Here is a 14,287-nt window from a genome sequence, read left to right on the forward strand (position 1 = left end):
CCATACCTTTAGAGAATCTCTCATTCTTTATATGTATACCTTAATAACATCCATTAAGTCAAAAGGGGGCCTCTCGTCTAACTTTTTGGGTCCCGGGTGAATGTTCCATTGTCCGAGACTATAAGAAGAGATTTTTCTTGAAACCTTAAACTCCCTTTTATTGCGTGTCCGCTTAGACTGGGGTTGAATCCGAGTCATTGTTGCGCAAAAAAAAAATAAAATCCTTAACAGGCCACGTAATCTATCGTGACCGACCGTTTATAAGGAAAAAGAGTCGGCATCGGCCATTTAGTTTTGTCATCCATCAATCGTCTCACCGGTCCCTATACATAACACACGTCGACATTTGCGAAACTCTTTTTTCGTTTTTCGTTTTTTAAATTCTTCTTCTTTCCCGTCTTCAAGTTTCTTTATTGGCCGGCGATCTCTGATCGACCCGAGTTATTTTCTTTTTCTTCTTCTTCTTTATCTATCCATGAACCAGTCGGGTTTGTTGTTATTCGTCGACTTGGGTGGTCTCTGACTTCTGTTGCTCCTGGCAGCCAGCAGCAGCGCTCCTTTGGCTCCTCGAGCTTCGTCTACACTATTATTCGAATAGTTTCACCGTCGTCCCAAAAAGAAAGAAGAAAGAAAGAAAACAAGAAAGAAGATACACTATCAAAAAGTCTCTCCGGCTCCGGAGCATCTGATTCTCTTTGGGGTGTTGGGGGTCTCCTCCCGGACAAGACAAACACACAAACAAAACTCACGGGCGCACCTCTCAGTATCTTCTTTTTTCTTCTTCTTTGGCCGACCCCACACGGCACTTGTTTTCTTCTTCTATCCGTTGGCGAGTAGCTCAATCCGATAAAAGAAACAATCAAGGCGCACACCATCAGACGGAGAAATAACACCGTCAGATGGCGCATTCCTCTCATACACCATCAAATGCACACAGGATGTGTGTGCCATCAAGGTGTATAGTTTTTGTCGGTTATGTAAGCAGGAAAATGAATCAAACGAATGTGTATACACACACAGGCGGTTACAAAGTGATTGCGTAAACCCTATGGCGGATGTGCGCATTTTATTTTTTCGCCCAACTCTTATTCATTTTTTCGGTCGTAAGAAACTAACCAAAAAATTCCTGAGCTGGCCGAAAATGGTTCCCATCTTTTATAGAACCAGCTATACTATGCAATGTCTCAATATATATAACTATATAAGATTTTATGTTGTTTTTCTAACCCCCCCGTTCAAAAAGGCAATAGAGACGGAAAGGTCGTCTTTTACAGTCCAGGGCCTAGAGACACTGTGTGTGTGCGGATTTTCTTTATTTTTTGATGGGCCCTGCTGGCTGGATGGGTGGCGTTGGACATAAAAAGACGGACCCCCAAAAAAGTTAAGATCTTCTTTTTCGGCCGTTATTAAGGGGGGAAGCGAAAAGGAAAGGAGGAGTTTGGTCTTGTTGTTTCTTCTTCTTCTTCTTCTTCTTTCTCGAGTTGCAGAGTTGACACCTTGATGCGTTGATGAACCTTGTTTTTACTACCATCAGCAGGACCCTCTCCATTTCCCTCTTCCTCTGGGGGTTCTTCTTCTGTGCCACCCTGTGGTGGTGGTGTCCATCACCCTCTCTGTTTCAGAAAAAATAAAAAAAGTTTAGAAAGAAGAGCCTAATTCTTTTGGCCTCTGTCGCCCAAATAACCCCGTCTCTCCCTGCCTGATGGCATCCATGTCTCTATATACACACACATGCACACACACCCGTGGTATATATACACACGCACAACTTGGGTGGTCTTCTCCCTTTCACGCTCATTGATACAATGCACAGACTGAGGAGAAGAAGAAGAAGAAAAAAAGAACTTTCTTAACTTTGGATGTCCGCCCGTTTGGCGCGACTCTCGGGAGTAAATAAATCATTTCCCATCCAAAAGAAAAAAGGAAAAAAGGAAAAAGTTTTTCTTTTTTTTTTTTTTCTTTTTTCCATTGTAATACGTTCATCTCTTTTGTAGACGACATAATTGCCTTATTCGGGATGAGCCCGACTTTCATCTTCTACAACAACCATCGCGTGGGATATTTTTTGTTCTGAAATTTTCTCCTCCACCCTTCCAAGAAGATGAGCGATAAGCCACACGGAGAACAACAACAACCATATAGTTCTCTCTCTCTGTGTGTGTCTGTATGTTATATCGTGCGCCATCTCGTCCATTTTGGTCGCCAGTTGGGAACAGAAAAGCGCGGCCTTCTTGGGTGGTCCTCTTCAACTGTGGCTGGATTCAATCAGGGCGCAATATTAACTTCTTCTTCTTCTTCTCCGTTTCCTCCCGCCTTGGCAGCGTGTCGAATGCCACCAGCAGCCAACCAACCAAACGAAAGATATACACACACACACACAGCCAGCAACTCTCGACTGCTGTCAGAGTCATTCGTCTCTTTTTCAAGACCCTTCAGCTGGCCGAGAGAAATCCAGCAGGGGCTGTGCTGTATCCGGGTACGACATGCTGCAATTACATATTTATAAATTTACGCAATATGTGCTGCTGCTGTTGGGTCTGTCTGTTATATTTCAAAACTTTTGAATTGTAGCGGCTGCTAATAGAGAGCGGCGGCTGGAACATTATCAAATAAAAGGCCGTCTAATAATTTTCTTTGGGAAATTCCAGCGCAACTTCATCACACCTTTTTTGAAATTCCCGCCGCTGCTCTGACTATGTTTGGCCTCTTGATAACTGCCGGCCGTGTTTGTGTATAAAACAACTCCAACGGATAATATAATTGGCCAGCCGAAAACCAAAAAAATTCCTCGACTTCCATCATCATCAACAACCGGTGTTCCAGCTCGTTTTTCTTGGTGGTGGTGGTGGTGGATGCGAGCGCGGGGCCCCCCGCATAAAATTGTTTTCCAATCAAATATTTTTTTGCGATGAGAATGTCAAAGAGTTGTCGATAAAAACCTGACCAGCAAACCTAAAAACAAAGAAGATCGCGTAGAAAAATGTTTGGTAATGAAAGAAGAAAAAACATGTCGTCGTTTCGCCCAACTATAGCGAAAAACGCAAACGCCAAGGCATCGTGATTTCTAAGAAACAAACGGTCCTGTTTTTCTTGGTTTTGTTTTTCCTATCGGTCAAACTGCCGAACGGGTCAATTATTCACGAACCGGGTTGACTGCTGGACTGTCCTTTCATTAAAAGAATCATCTCTCCGTCCACTTTGATTCAGAAAATGCGCACACACACTCACCACTCTTGACATCTCGAAACTTTCGTTGCAGTTAAACAAGTTATATCTTCATCCCTCCCTCAACTCTTCTCGCTAAGTAATTGATAGAGTCGTAAATTTCTTTGGCCCTTTTTCGCCTCCCACTAACAGCACCACCACCAGCACCACCACCCAGAAGACATTATTACGAGCTGGGGGCCCCCCCTCTCCTTTCTCTTTTTTTCTTTCGAACCGACTGAAATTGAAATATCTCGAATGTCTTGGCGGAACGAACCGATTCCAATTCAAAGTTTCTTTCTGTTATATTCTGTGTGTGTGTGTGTGTGTCACAGGCCATTGCGCTCCGCTTTGGTTGAGAAGAAAAGCGGCGCTGGATGGAATCATCTTGGACTGCGAGACGAAGAAGAAGAGATTATAGAATGGCCCAACGACGATGACGAGTGGGCGTCAAAAGATACCGGCACAGCACTTCTTTCTTCTGTTATTTTATTTCTCCTCTGCACGTGAGGGCTCGGGAGACCTTCTGGGTGGTCCTCTGTTACTGCTGCGTGCTTGAAGTCTCAGCAGCAGAAGAGAGAGAGAGACCCATTACATGATGATACGAAACCCCGCCACACATTTCATTCGATCCGCCCGCTTCGCCTTTCTCCACAGCAGCAGCGCTGGCTGGGCTCTGCTCTTTTTTGTTGTTTTCCTAGCTAGCTCTTCATTGCTGAACTTTGAGAGAAGATTGTGACGACGACCATTTTGTTATTATAGCCAATCCTTGGAAGAAAATAAAAATAAAAAGGGCTTTCAATATATTTTTTTTGGGGGGTACACCAAGTTGTGTGTGTGTGTGTTATTGAGTTTCAGATGGGCGCATTTCTTTTTGCCTAAACTTGGAAATAAGAGAAGAAAAATGGTCATGAAGAGGCTGAGGGAGCGACCAGCATCTTCTTCTCTTCTCCACTTGGCGACGACTTCCGGCTGTTTTATGGCCACGACCTCCCGCGGCGATGTCAAAGCGCCACAGCCCCATGTCTTGTGCGCTGTATATATTTATTCCAAATCGTAAATACCACCAAAAGCAAATAGATAAATATCTTCAACCAAAAAAGAAAGAAAGAAAAATAATATTATCAAGTTTCTATCGACTTAAACGTATTCAAATCGACGTTTCATTCAAATGGCGAAATAGAAATGCGTATAGCGCGTACCTACCGGATGCATACACTCGGTCGTGGAATGTATAATAACAATCAGTTAAGTGTGACTTTCGTCTACCATCAGTTATTGTGCGTGTTGTTTTCTTCTTTCTTTCATTTTTCTTGTTTTTTTTCTTTGAGGGGGTCGGTTGGAAATGTCGTTCCGGACTGATATGTGCGCTAGGAGGACCTTTATATTTATATACACCTAGCCCGTGTGCATATGGCCAGGCGCTATATTGACGGGTATAAATCGTTGGGCTGCCTCTATCTATAACAATCAGCCCCATGGGGCCATAGGTACACTTCTTCTTCGTCTTCTTTACCTTTGGGTCCCAATGGTGTCCCAGGTGTCATTCTTGGCATCGTTCCCTCTATTCCGATTGGCTATTATCACAGTTTTGGGGCTGTCCTGCTGCTTCGTCATATGGGACACAGCAGCAGCAGCAGCAGCACCCACACAAGACCATAAGAGTCCAACAACTTTTTGGGACTACCAGTACGATCGTAAACATTCCACAAAATTCCTGGTAAAGAAATAAGAAAAGAGTTTTTTTTTTTCTAGACACGTTCGAGTATGTTTAGACGTTTAGACTGCAGAGGGGATTACATTATAAACGCCAGACTCTCCTTATTGGGTGTACAGCTGGAAGAGAGTAACTGATGGATCCCCATTTTTACCTGAATTTGTGTAGTTTTACCTTTTAAAAATTTAAATGGAATATTATACATTGGACGCCGGACGGATGGACATGTGAAATTGACTCATATAGAAGAAGAAGAAGCCCTTGTGCTAAACGTCTCTGATGGCTGACATCCGGAGGACAAAATGGTTTCACACAAAAAAGAAACAAAAGAAACAAAAGAAGCGAGACCGTGTGACACATTAGGGGGGCGCCATCAGCTTCCGGAAATTCAAGTCTTTAAACATTTAAACGTTTTCGATTAGATTGTGTTACACCTGCTGCTGCTTTTCTTGAAGGAAACGGGGTGAAATCAGACACTGTGTGTTTTGGCTTCCTCTATTTAGTTGTCCACTCACATACAAAGCGCCGCTTTTTCACCCAGCAGTCGATTGGCGACTCGTATCGGTACCTCTCCGGTCCAGAATGTGAGAATTTTCAGGAGTCGAAGTGGCTTCCGTCAACTTTTTTTTTTGCCTTTATAAGCTTGCCTTATAATTTCCCCCCTTATACATAGTTATGTTGTACTCTACTCGGTTTTTCCAGGGATTTAACACACATCACAGATTGGACGTTGCTGGGTTCTTTGGTTTCGGCTAGATGGGGAGGAATAGAATGTGTTTAATCTACTTATACAGTTGACGTATCTGGTTACATTGTAGATCCTTACATAGTATAGAGTATACTGACTCTTATTTCTTTGTTCGTCATGAGCGCTTCATAATAGTTTGATACGCATTATAATCAAGAAAATAATGCAATTCTTTCTCTCTATTTTCTAGTACTATTTTCACACCCGACGCCGGATATAATCAAAAGTCTCTAAGAGAAAATTTATGATTGGATAGCTTCCAATTTAGATTTTGCACATCATTCAATTTCCTTGCGACCTACATATTTCAAACTGCCACACAAACTTTCATTCACCTAAAACCAAAAGAAAAAAAAAGAAATTGAACCTCCCACAGTTGCTTTTCATTTCTAAAAGTATTCACATTTCTCAATCGATTTCGCGGACTGACACACACACAAAATCAAAAGTTGGTTTTTTCCAAAAACTGACAGCATGTCTCTTTGGCGCGCGGAATGATTGTTTGGAATGATTTCTGGTCGACCGAATACGGTCAAAAAAAGACATCTCGTACGACATTGTTGCTGGTGGGAGGAGGAGGAGGCCAAACGAACTCAATGCCCTCCCATCAGCAGCTCACCGCCATCCGCGCACAGCTCAAAGGAAAAGTTCAAGCGACGTGCTCCGCTTTTTTTTCTTTTTAAATGTCTGTCTATTATCCTTTGCCGACATGTCACACACAGACTTTGACTGCTCTATTTGGGAATAAGTGTATAGAGAAATTGTCTCTCGCCCAGCAGTGGAACTCTCATTATCGGGACTATGGCGATCTGTCCTCCATTCTTTTCTAGTCGCGCAGTCAATCGCGCATTCTGGGTCCGTTCAACATTTTTCGGTTGCCCAATCAAGGTCGGAGATAAGGAGGAGGAGCTGTAGCCCACAGGTGAAATAAATATGCATACTAGTAGTCGGCTGATAAGTGCGTAAGATATATAACAGCAGCCAACTAAACACAGACAGACGGAGCTATAGTAGAGAGATAGTATGTATATCCAATTCCCCCGAAAAAAAAAAGAAAAGAAAAAAAAAGCTCACAGAGTCAACAGGTATTTTGGCTATATAATGTCATCTAGTTATGCGGACCACCTGTCCTGTTTCAGGTGGTCCGCTTTTTTATTTCTTTTGATTTTGGGATTTTTTCTTTCTTGTTGGACGAACCGGTCACTCTCCCGTCTTGTTTTTTTTGTTATACAGGAGGAACCAGTTTGGTTGTTTGTATCATTATACTACACACGCTGCTGGATTCTATCTACACACTCTATACGGTTTTTAATGACTCGAGAGAGAGAGTCCGTTCTATAATCAAGTTGTCAATGATAAATAAACTTGTCGATGCGAACGGGTGGGGGGGGGAATATAATGCGAGCTACTTGCTCTGGATGGGAAAATCAATTGGTTCCAGGCACCTATTTAATAATGGGCGGGCAGCTCATGACGAGACAGAAAGATGGATGGATATTTCCGGTACAACAACATCATTAAAAAAAATTAAAAAAGGACAGAACGAAAAGAAAAGAAAAATGGATAAGGAATATACTTTCTTTTTTAATGACATATCTATCATCTCATCTCTCTATCCTCTTTTCATATGTTGCTAATTCCGTTCCGGACTTCTGGACACATTCATGTATATTTCAACCCCCTGATGATTCTTGAGGTGGGCGTGTCCGCAACTGACACCGACCTTCTGACGTTCTGACATTTGCGAGTTGTGATACCCTCTGGGTTCTTTTTTGTGTGTGTGTGTGGAAGAGAATCTATGCGAATGTATCAATAGGTGGAAAAATATACAACATTCTCCCCCTTGGACTTTCCTTTTTTTCTTTCCACTTGACCTGTGTGTGAATAAGTCCCGATGATTTATCAGGTCTCTCCCACCTATATATTCCCTTGCGGAATATGTGAATGACTGGGCCAGGCCAGGCCAGTCCAGCGCTGTGTATAGAGCAACAACTATTTTTGTATCTGTGTGTGTGTGTTGGCTGTTTTTGTGTATTCCCAAATAGAGCTATACGTTTCTCCCTTTGAAATAACCGCCCATCCGCTTTAGCTGCTGCCGGAGTCTATCCTTTTATTACCAAAGCGTTCTGCATTTCTTTTCAAGAGTTATGGATGGAAAGAAGAAGAAGAAAAAAGAACTAAAAGGTTGATGGTCTCACAACGAGAACATTGTCCCGACGGGAACAAAAAAAAGAAGAATCAGAACATATGCACAACTGAAATATTCTGGTCGGTCCATTTGTCTCGAGTCGACAGCAGAGCGCCCAGCCCGGCCCTTTTGGCTTTTGCCAAATCGGAATGCTGTAGAGCATACACTCGCTGCTGTTGAGTCAGAGATTCTTCCGACGAAAAGAAACTTCTTCTTCTTCTGCCCATTCAATGCTGCTTGGTCGCAGCTCACTACGTCGGTTAAATAATCGCGCGGGATAGCCGGGAGTGTGTGACCTAATTTGTTTTTTTTCTTTTTTTAAAAATCCGATCCAAATTGAAACATGTGACGCATCTCCCATTCGGAAAAGAAGAAAAAGTTTTCTCTTTTTTTCAGAGGAGAGAGAGAGATTTAGCTGGTTTTTAATATAGATTCTCGGTGGTAATAATTCCGTAAGATAAAACGTTTCAGTCCAAGTGGAAGACATTTACCATTTTTCCTTCCAGAGTTTTTTTTTTTAAATAAATAACAAAATAATTCACGACATCTACCTGATGGAAAGTAGGAACCATTCAAGCGTCATATAACAAATTCTATCTCGCTCAAAAGGCTTTTTGTATTTTTACAATTCAACAAACAGAAATAATAACCAAATTTCGTGTAGTTCTATAAGAGAACGTAATAACCGTTGGGCTTATTTTTCACGGGGTAAATAAGTACCAAACAGCAGATGTCAAATTCATCATCCGATTCCAAACTTTCAGTTTTTAAAATCCTTTTCACATTGATAATACACGGGACTTGAAATGTGATTTACAGCAGTGCTGGCTTTCAGGTCAAAATGTTAAGAGACAGAATCAAAAGGGATTATGTCCTGCTGCTATTCCATCTCTTCAACTAATCACATAAAATACGAGACGGTTATTAGCATATAGAGTTACATTTCTTTTCTATAAAGCTATAAACAAATGTTTCCTATTCGTTGCACACACTGTACCATTACACCCTCGTTAATAACGACATTGTATTATTTTTATTATTTAAGAGTTATTGGTTAGCGAGCGTGTGGAGCGTGTGGGTTTGGTATCGCTGGAGCAATCCAGCGTGATTTTCAATTCGGACATCATGCTCTTCCAGACGCTGCCCTCGCCTCCGTCCACTTCGTCCAGAGCCAGCTTGCGTGATTTCCATACAAATTCGCCCAGCGCAATCAGCAGGGCCACCGAAGAGCCGAGAATGAGGACGACGAAAATGCCACCCACGTTAGCCAATCCGAGTTCGGCTGCGCTGGCGGCCGTTTTACTTCCATCGTCCTATTAAGAATTATAAGTCTTATTTTTGTCTGTCTTATACCAAATTTGAAAAATCAAATCAAATTTCCGCTCGACTGACTTTGCAGGCTCCTCCTCCTCTCATCTCTGTCCACCATTTCTTTTTCAAAATGATGAAGCGATTGGTTTCCTGCATTTTCAGAACGGCTTGGCTGAGGACAGCTCGAAACGGCGATCCTTTTGGACGGAAATAAAAACAATATACGAAGTGCGGATAATAATATAATGTCCTGCCATTGTTTTCTATTGTTTGCTGGCCAGGCGCATTATTTGAATATGTATAGTGTATATACCGGGTCTCATGGCGATTCCGTAACCCTTGGAATCCATGGGGAAACCGATCTGAGTCAGATCGCATCGCCTCTCGGTGAAGAATTCAATGGATGTCGATTCCATGAAGAAAGCGTATTGACCGTTGGAACGCTGCACTCTTTCCACTCCTTCCTTTGTGCTTTTGACGAAGACGCTGGGACGTGTCGTTTCCATAAATGTCCACATTCTAAATGGGGAGACCACCACACAAAATAACTTTGAGCCATTTCGGAATGTCTCATAATGATAAGAAGCACATTTGTTGGATTATTATTACCGCTGCTGGGTCGGCAGAGTGGAATACTATATAGACACGATAAAAAAAAATGTTAATTTAAGTTTAGGTAATATTAAGTATCAACTTGAATATATTTATACCCGGAAGAAATCCAAGGTGGATCCAGATCCCACCGATCCGTATTTGATTTTCGTCTGTTTGGCCAAATCTTCGGCGGAAGAAATTGGCGAATCCATACGCTCGACTGTTAGGAAAGCGGCCAAGTTGGCCGTGTAAGATGAAATCATGATGAGTGTAAAGAACCACCACAGTCCGGCAACCATACGAGTCGATGTAGCTCTAGAATTTGGGTATACGTTATTACATCATCACTTTGTAATTGTAAGAAAGGATATCTGATTACCTGGGCATGACGTCACTACCCTGCTGCATCAAAGATCCGATAGTGAACCACATGGCATTCAAAATGGTAAAGTTGTTCTCCAAAATGTCCGGCTGCTGTCGACACGGATGTGGGTTGTTCCACTCGTACGGGGTAATTCTACAAGTCAAGAATGTCGAATTTGAAACCACCACATATTGTCTTATAGTAGAGATATCAGTTTTTAATTTTTTCTGTTGAAGGATGATATATACTACCTTGACATGGCATAAATGGATAACGAAACGGCCAGGTAAGCTGTGCACATGTAGATCCATACTTCGACCGAGAGCGGCGAGAGGAAAGAAAACAAGTTGGGGGGCTTCTTCTGTGGCTTCTTATACAAGATGCTAATTCCTGTGGTTATTCATAACAATAAGAAACCTCATAGAAACCGGGTGGCTATATGTAAGCATTTTTGAACGAAACCGTAAACCACGCGTATTGATATACAAATACCAGAACAGTTTACATATAACCATTACACGGCTGCTGCTTACCGGTGTTTAGGAATGGCATGGTGAAATCGACAGCAGCTACCTCGTACAAATATCAGAAATTCTTACAAGTGCATCATCTTTTCAATGTTATAATTATAGCTATATCCTTACATTCTCGGTCGTAATTGATACTTAAATCGGCAATGGCCAGATCAGCTTTCTGTAATGAATCAAAATAATTATAGTATTTACATTTGAATGAAAATCTTATCTATAAATATACTCCGTCGAGAAGTTCTCTAATCATCCCGTTCCATTCGCCGGTAATTTTGTTGAGAGATCCCCAATTGGAATCGTCAACTAATTTGAAGATGTAATTGAACCCCAACATTTGGCTGATTTCGTCGATAATGTCGAACACGAAACCTTCAAACCGGTCATTTCCGACCAAAATTTGATCCGATTCTTTCATCATAAAGTACGGATTGCTCTGCCCAACCAAATTCGTTTCATTAAAAAAGAATTAAATTTTGGTTTTTAAATTAGAAACTCACCAAAATGGTGGTGACGACGAGGGTTTTGTTGAAAAGACTTTCTTGGATCAAACTTTGTCCATCCGATCGGAGTCGGAAAAAATCGGGTCCTTCAATCGAGTTCCACGTCCCCACCTCCGTCAGACCATCTGGTTGAAGCTCTGGGGGTGGTAGGGGGAGCAAGTCAGTCATGTGTGTATAGATTCGGTTACTTGGATATATTTATTGCCACACACAAAATGTCTGGCTATACGTCTGGTTTTAACGTCACTTGATTATACCTACGATGCTCAAATGGAAATTGGAGCGTGATCCCTCCGAGTCGAATTTAATAGTTCCCGAAAGTCCCTCTATTTCAGTCTGCCGAAAACATGAACCAATAACAATTTATACTTTCTTTTTTTCAAGAAAGAGAATTGCGCATCTTTTTTTAAAAGATTTATAGTCTACACCACTATTGATTATATATATTACCGTTTTCATGAAGTTGATTAGGTTGTTTCCTTGAGCCCAGGTATCGATTCCGTCACAGCTAAACGATTTGGGCGTCACTTCCTGGCTTCTGCCCATATCGTGTAACGCTTTGGCCAGCAGCTGGACACCGTCGTAGACTAAGGCCGCTTCTAGCTGATGGAATCAAATCAGATCAGACCTTTTATTCGCATGGGTTATTTAAAAATGATCACATTGATAATAATATACCGTCAGGGTTTTCTCGGTGACATTCAGGCTCTTGCCGGCGCTCAACTCCCAATTGTTCCACTTGCCGAGGACGTCGACCGTTTCCCTTCGATGAGGATCGACCATCCGAAGACCCGAAATATTAGCTCCGCCTTGTTTGTATTGATCGTAATCCAAAATGTGCATGTCCTTTTTTTTCGAATTCAATCGAGTCGATTAAATTGCGAGAAAGTTGATTTTTCTTTTCAATTGAGCTTTTTACCAGCGATGTGATGAAATAAGATTGAGCCAGCGTAGTCATTCCCACTTGCTGCGCTTGCTGAAGGATTTCCGACACTCGACTGAGTTGTGAGCAATCCAAAACAATGTTACGCTCTCCATTCTTTTTCATTTCTTTCAGCAGGGGTCTGGTTTTTTGGTTTATAAAACATAAATAAATATGTGCAATACATCACCCACGTAAGAATATAACATCAAATATTCAATCTCACCGGTAATCGTCCGAGTCGGGTAGTTGTCGGATAATGATTTTGTAACCCGGTGTGATGGACAATTGCAAAAGTTCCTGGAGTCGAATCAATCCGTCTTCGTCTTCGTACAAGACGGTGAAAGTCTTCCACTTCCACCCGTTGATTACATCTGCATAGGCCTGTTGTGAAAGTAACAAATCGGAGACGGTTTCAAACTTTCCAATCACCTCCGCATGGAAAAAAGCAGATGTATATACGCACTCGACTGACGGATGCTGGATTGGGATACAAGTTGACAGACAGCGGACTGTTGCTATTCCTTCCGGCGTAATTATTCCGGTCACCGTCCTTCATGACGTCCATGGCAGTCAATCGTTTAGGATCCCAATGTGTCTGAATGTGCGGGATTTTCATCGTTTGACACATGGACTGAACGTGATCAGCTGACGCTTCCGACTGTGGGCCAATAATAGCAGCCACTCCAAAGCGAATCATTTGGCAAACTGAATGGGATTTATTGTATGTAAATAAGTCATGAAAGACAGTCATGTACTAGACACATTTGAATTTCAACCTTTCTTTGATGCAATGAATGAATCATTCGGTGGTAAGAATTCGACATTGCCGGAACCAAGTGGAACGCGGGATAACCGTGAGCGAGGCAGAATTTGTCGATTACCTTGGACCATTTTCATGGCGTATCGATAAGCCATATCCAGGGACGGATCAGACGTTGTGTCAAATAACCCACCTTATTATTTCAGAGGAAATTCAATTATGATATGGTATACCTTTTTTTTTTTTTTAATGAAATCGTGAATGCAGTCTAACTTACCCAGGTAGATAACGTCCGGAAGAGCGTCGGCTGGTTCCACTTGAATCATTGAAATCCATGTTATGGCGAACACGATTGAAGCTAAGAGTTTGAACATTTTGGCTCGTCACAAATTGTGGGTTTGTTGAACAAACACATCCGTGGGAAAACACAATGGCTTCGGCGACGCTGATTGTCGTGAGTCAACAGTTGCACGATGGAGGTAGGACTTGCATTGAACGCAACGACCTCTCAGAAATGAGATTGTGACGGGAGCGGAGAAAACAAGGTTGAGAGACTCACAGTCATACAAAATGGAAAACCAGGATGTCTCTACTTCTACCCCCTCGACCTTCTAAAAATAAATTGCTACCACTAACGCGCAGAGCCAGGGGTCTGGCGACGCCAGCAACGGATAAATTATTCACGCTGCCATAGTTTAAAAATCATCAGTCAAGCAACCAAAAATACATGCAAATTCCTAGCCCTCGACACAAAAGAAATGGCATTAAAGAGAATCACAAAGTTGATCGAACGAATGATGGAACGATCGAGTTGACTATCAAAGCTTTTAAAGAAAAACAGAGTTTTTTTGGACGGCGCTGCCAGTAGTGGTCTCGAATTACACCGACCCGCAGAGAGAGAGCCTAGACTTCTGTGTATTTTGTATAATGAGACGCTCTTGTAGCGGCACGGGTTTTATAAATATCTCCGTGAAAAAGAAAAAAAAAGGAAATTTGCTTTTCCTGGTGCTCAACTTTTGCATCCTAACGTGATTGAGACGTACGATTAAAAATCCAAATGTTTAGCGACCGTTTCGCAGAAATTTAACGTTCTGGTGGACTATGGACTTTGTTTATTAGCCCTTGGAGGGTTCGAACTGTCATGGTCATGAACCATATCGCCATAAGATTACAACTCTTGGATCTTTTATAAAGAATAAAAAGTGATGTTTGTTTGGAAAATTTTCAGCAGTTCAAACAATTGTTTGTAAACAAAATGATACCCTGATACCCCATTTCTAATGAAATACTGATGGAAATATGCTGCTTATAATGTAGTTTCGGCCTCTTCTCGAGAAAATTATTTATTAGCCTTCAAACTGTGATGTGTAATTTAGAGTAATCAAATATAAAAATCGTCGAAAAAAGAACGGCGATTCAGCACATACTGTGATTCTAATATAAAGA

At 41.8% G+C, this 14,287-nt stretch overlaps 1 protein-coding gene across 1 annotated transcript; it reads right to left on the reverse strand.

The window, feature by feature from the left end:
- Positions 1-8,455: 8,455 nt before the first annotated feature.
- LOC124352524 (glutamate receptor ionotropic, kainate 2-like) lies at positions 8,456-13,732 on the reverse strand. Its single transcript, XM_046802046.1, has 19 exons — positions 13,119-13,732; positions 12,858-13,034; positions 12,545-12,786; positions 12,305-12,462; positions 12,076-12,220; positions 11,835-12,002; positions 11,607-11,759; positions 11,414-11,492; positions 11,154-11,293; positions 10,883-11,089; positions 10,771-10,819; positions 10,660-10,695; positions 10,378-10,516; positions 10,142-10,279; positions 9,879-10,077; positions 9,778-9,803; positions 9,482-9,687; positions 9,250-9,365; positions 8,456-9,170 (listed from the first exon to the last, which is right to left on the reverse strand). The coding sequence occupies exons 1-19, from the start codon at positions 13,213-13,215 to the stop codon at positions 8,898-8,900; spliced, it is 2,748 nt and encodes a 915-aa protein (XP_046658002.1). The 5' UTR covers positions 13,216-13,732; the 3' UTR covers positions 8,456-8,897.
- Positions 13,733-14,287: the final 555 nt, after the last annotated feature.

The sequence above is a fragment of the Daphnia pulicaria genome, chromosome 8, assembly GCF_021234035.1.
Source record: "Daphnia pulicaria isolate SC F1-1A chromosome 8, SC_F0-13Bv2, whole genome shotgun sequence".
In the NCBI taxonomy this organism is placed as follows: domain Eukaryota; kingdom Metazoa; phylum Arthropoda; class Branchiopoda; order Diplostraca; family Daphniidae; genus Daphnia; species Daphnia pulicaria.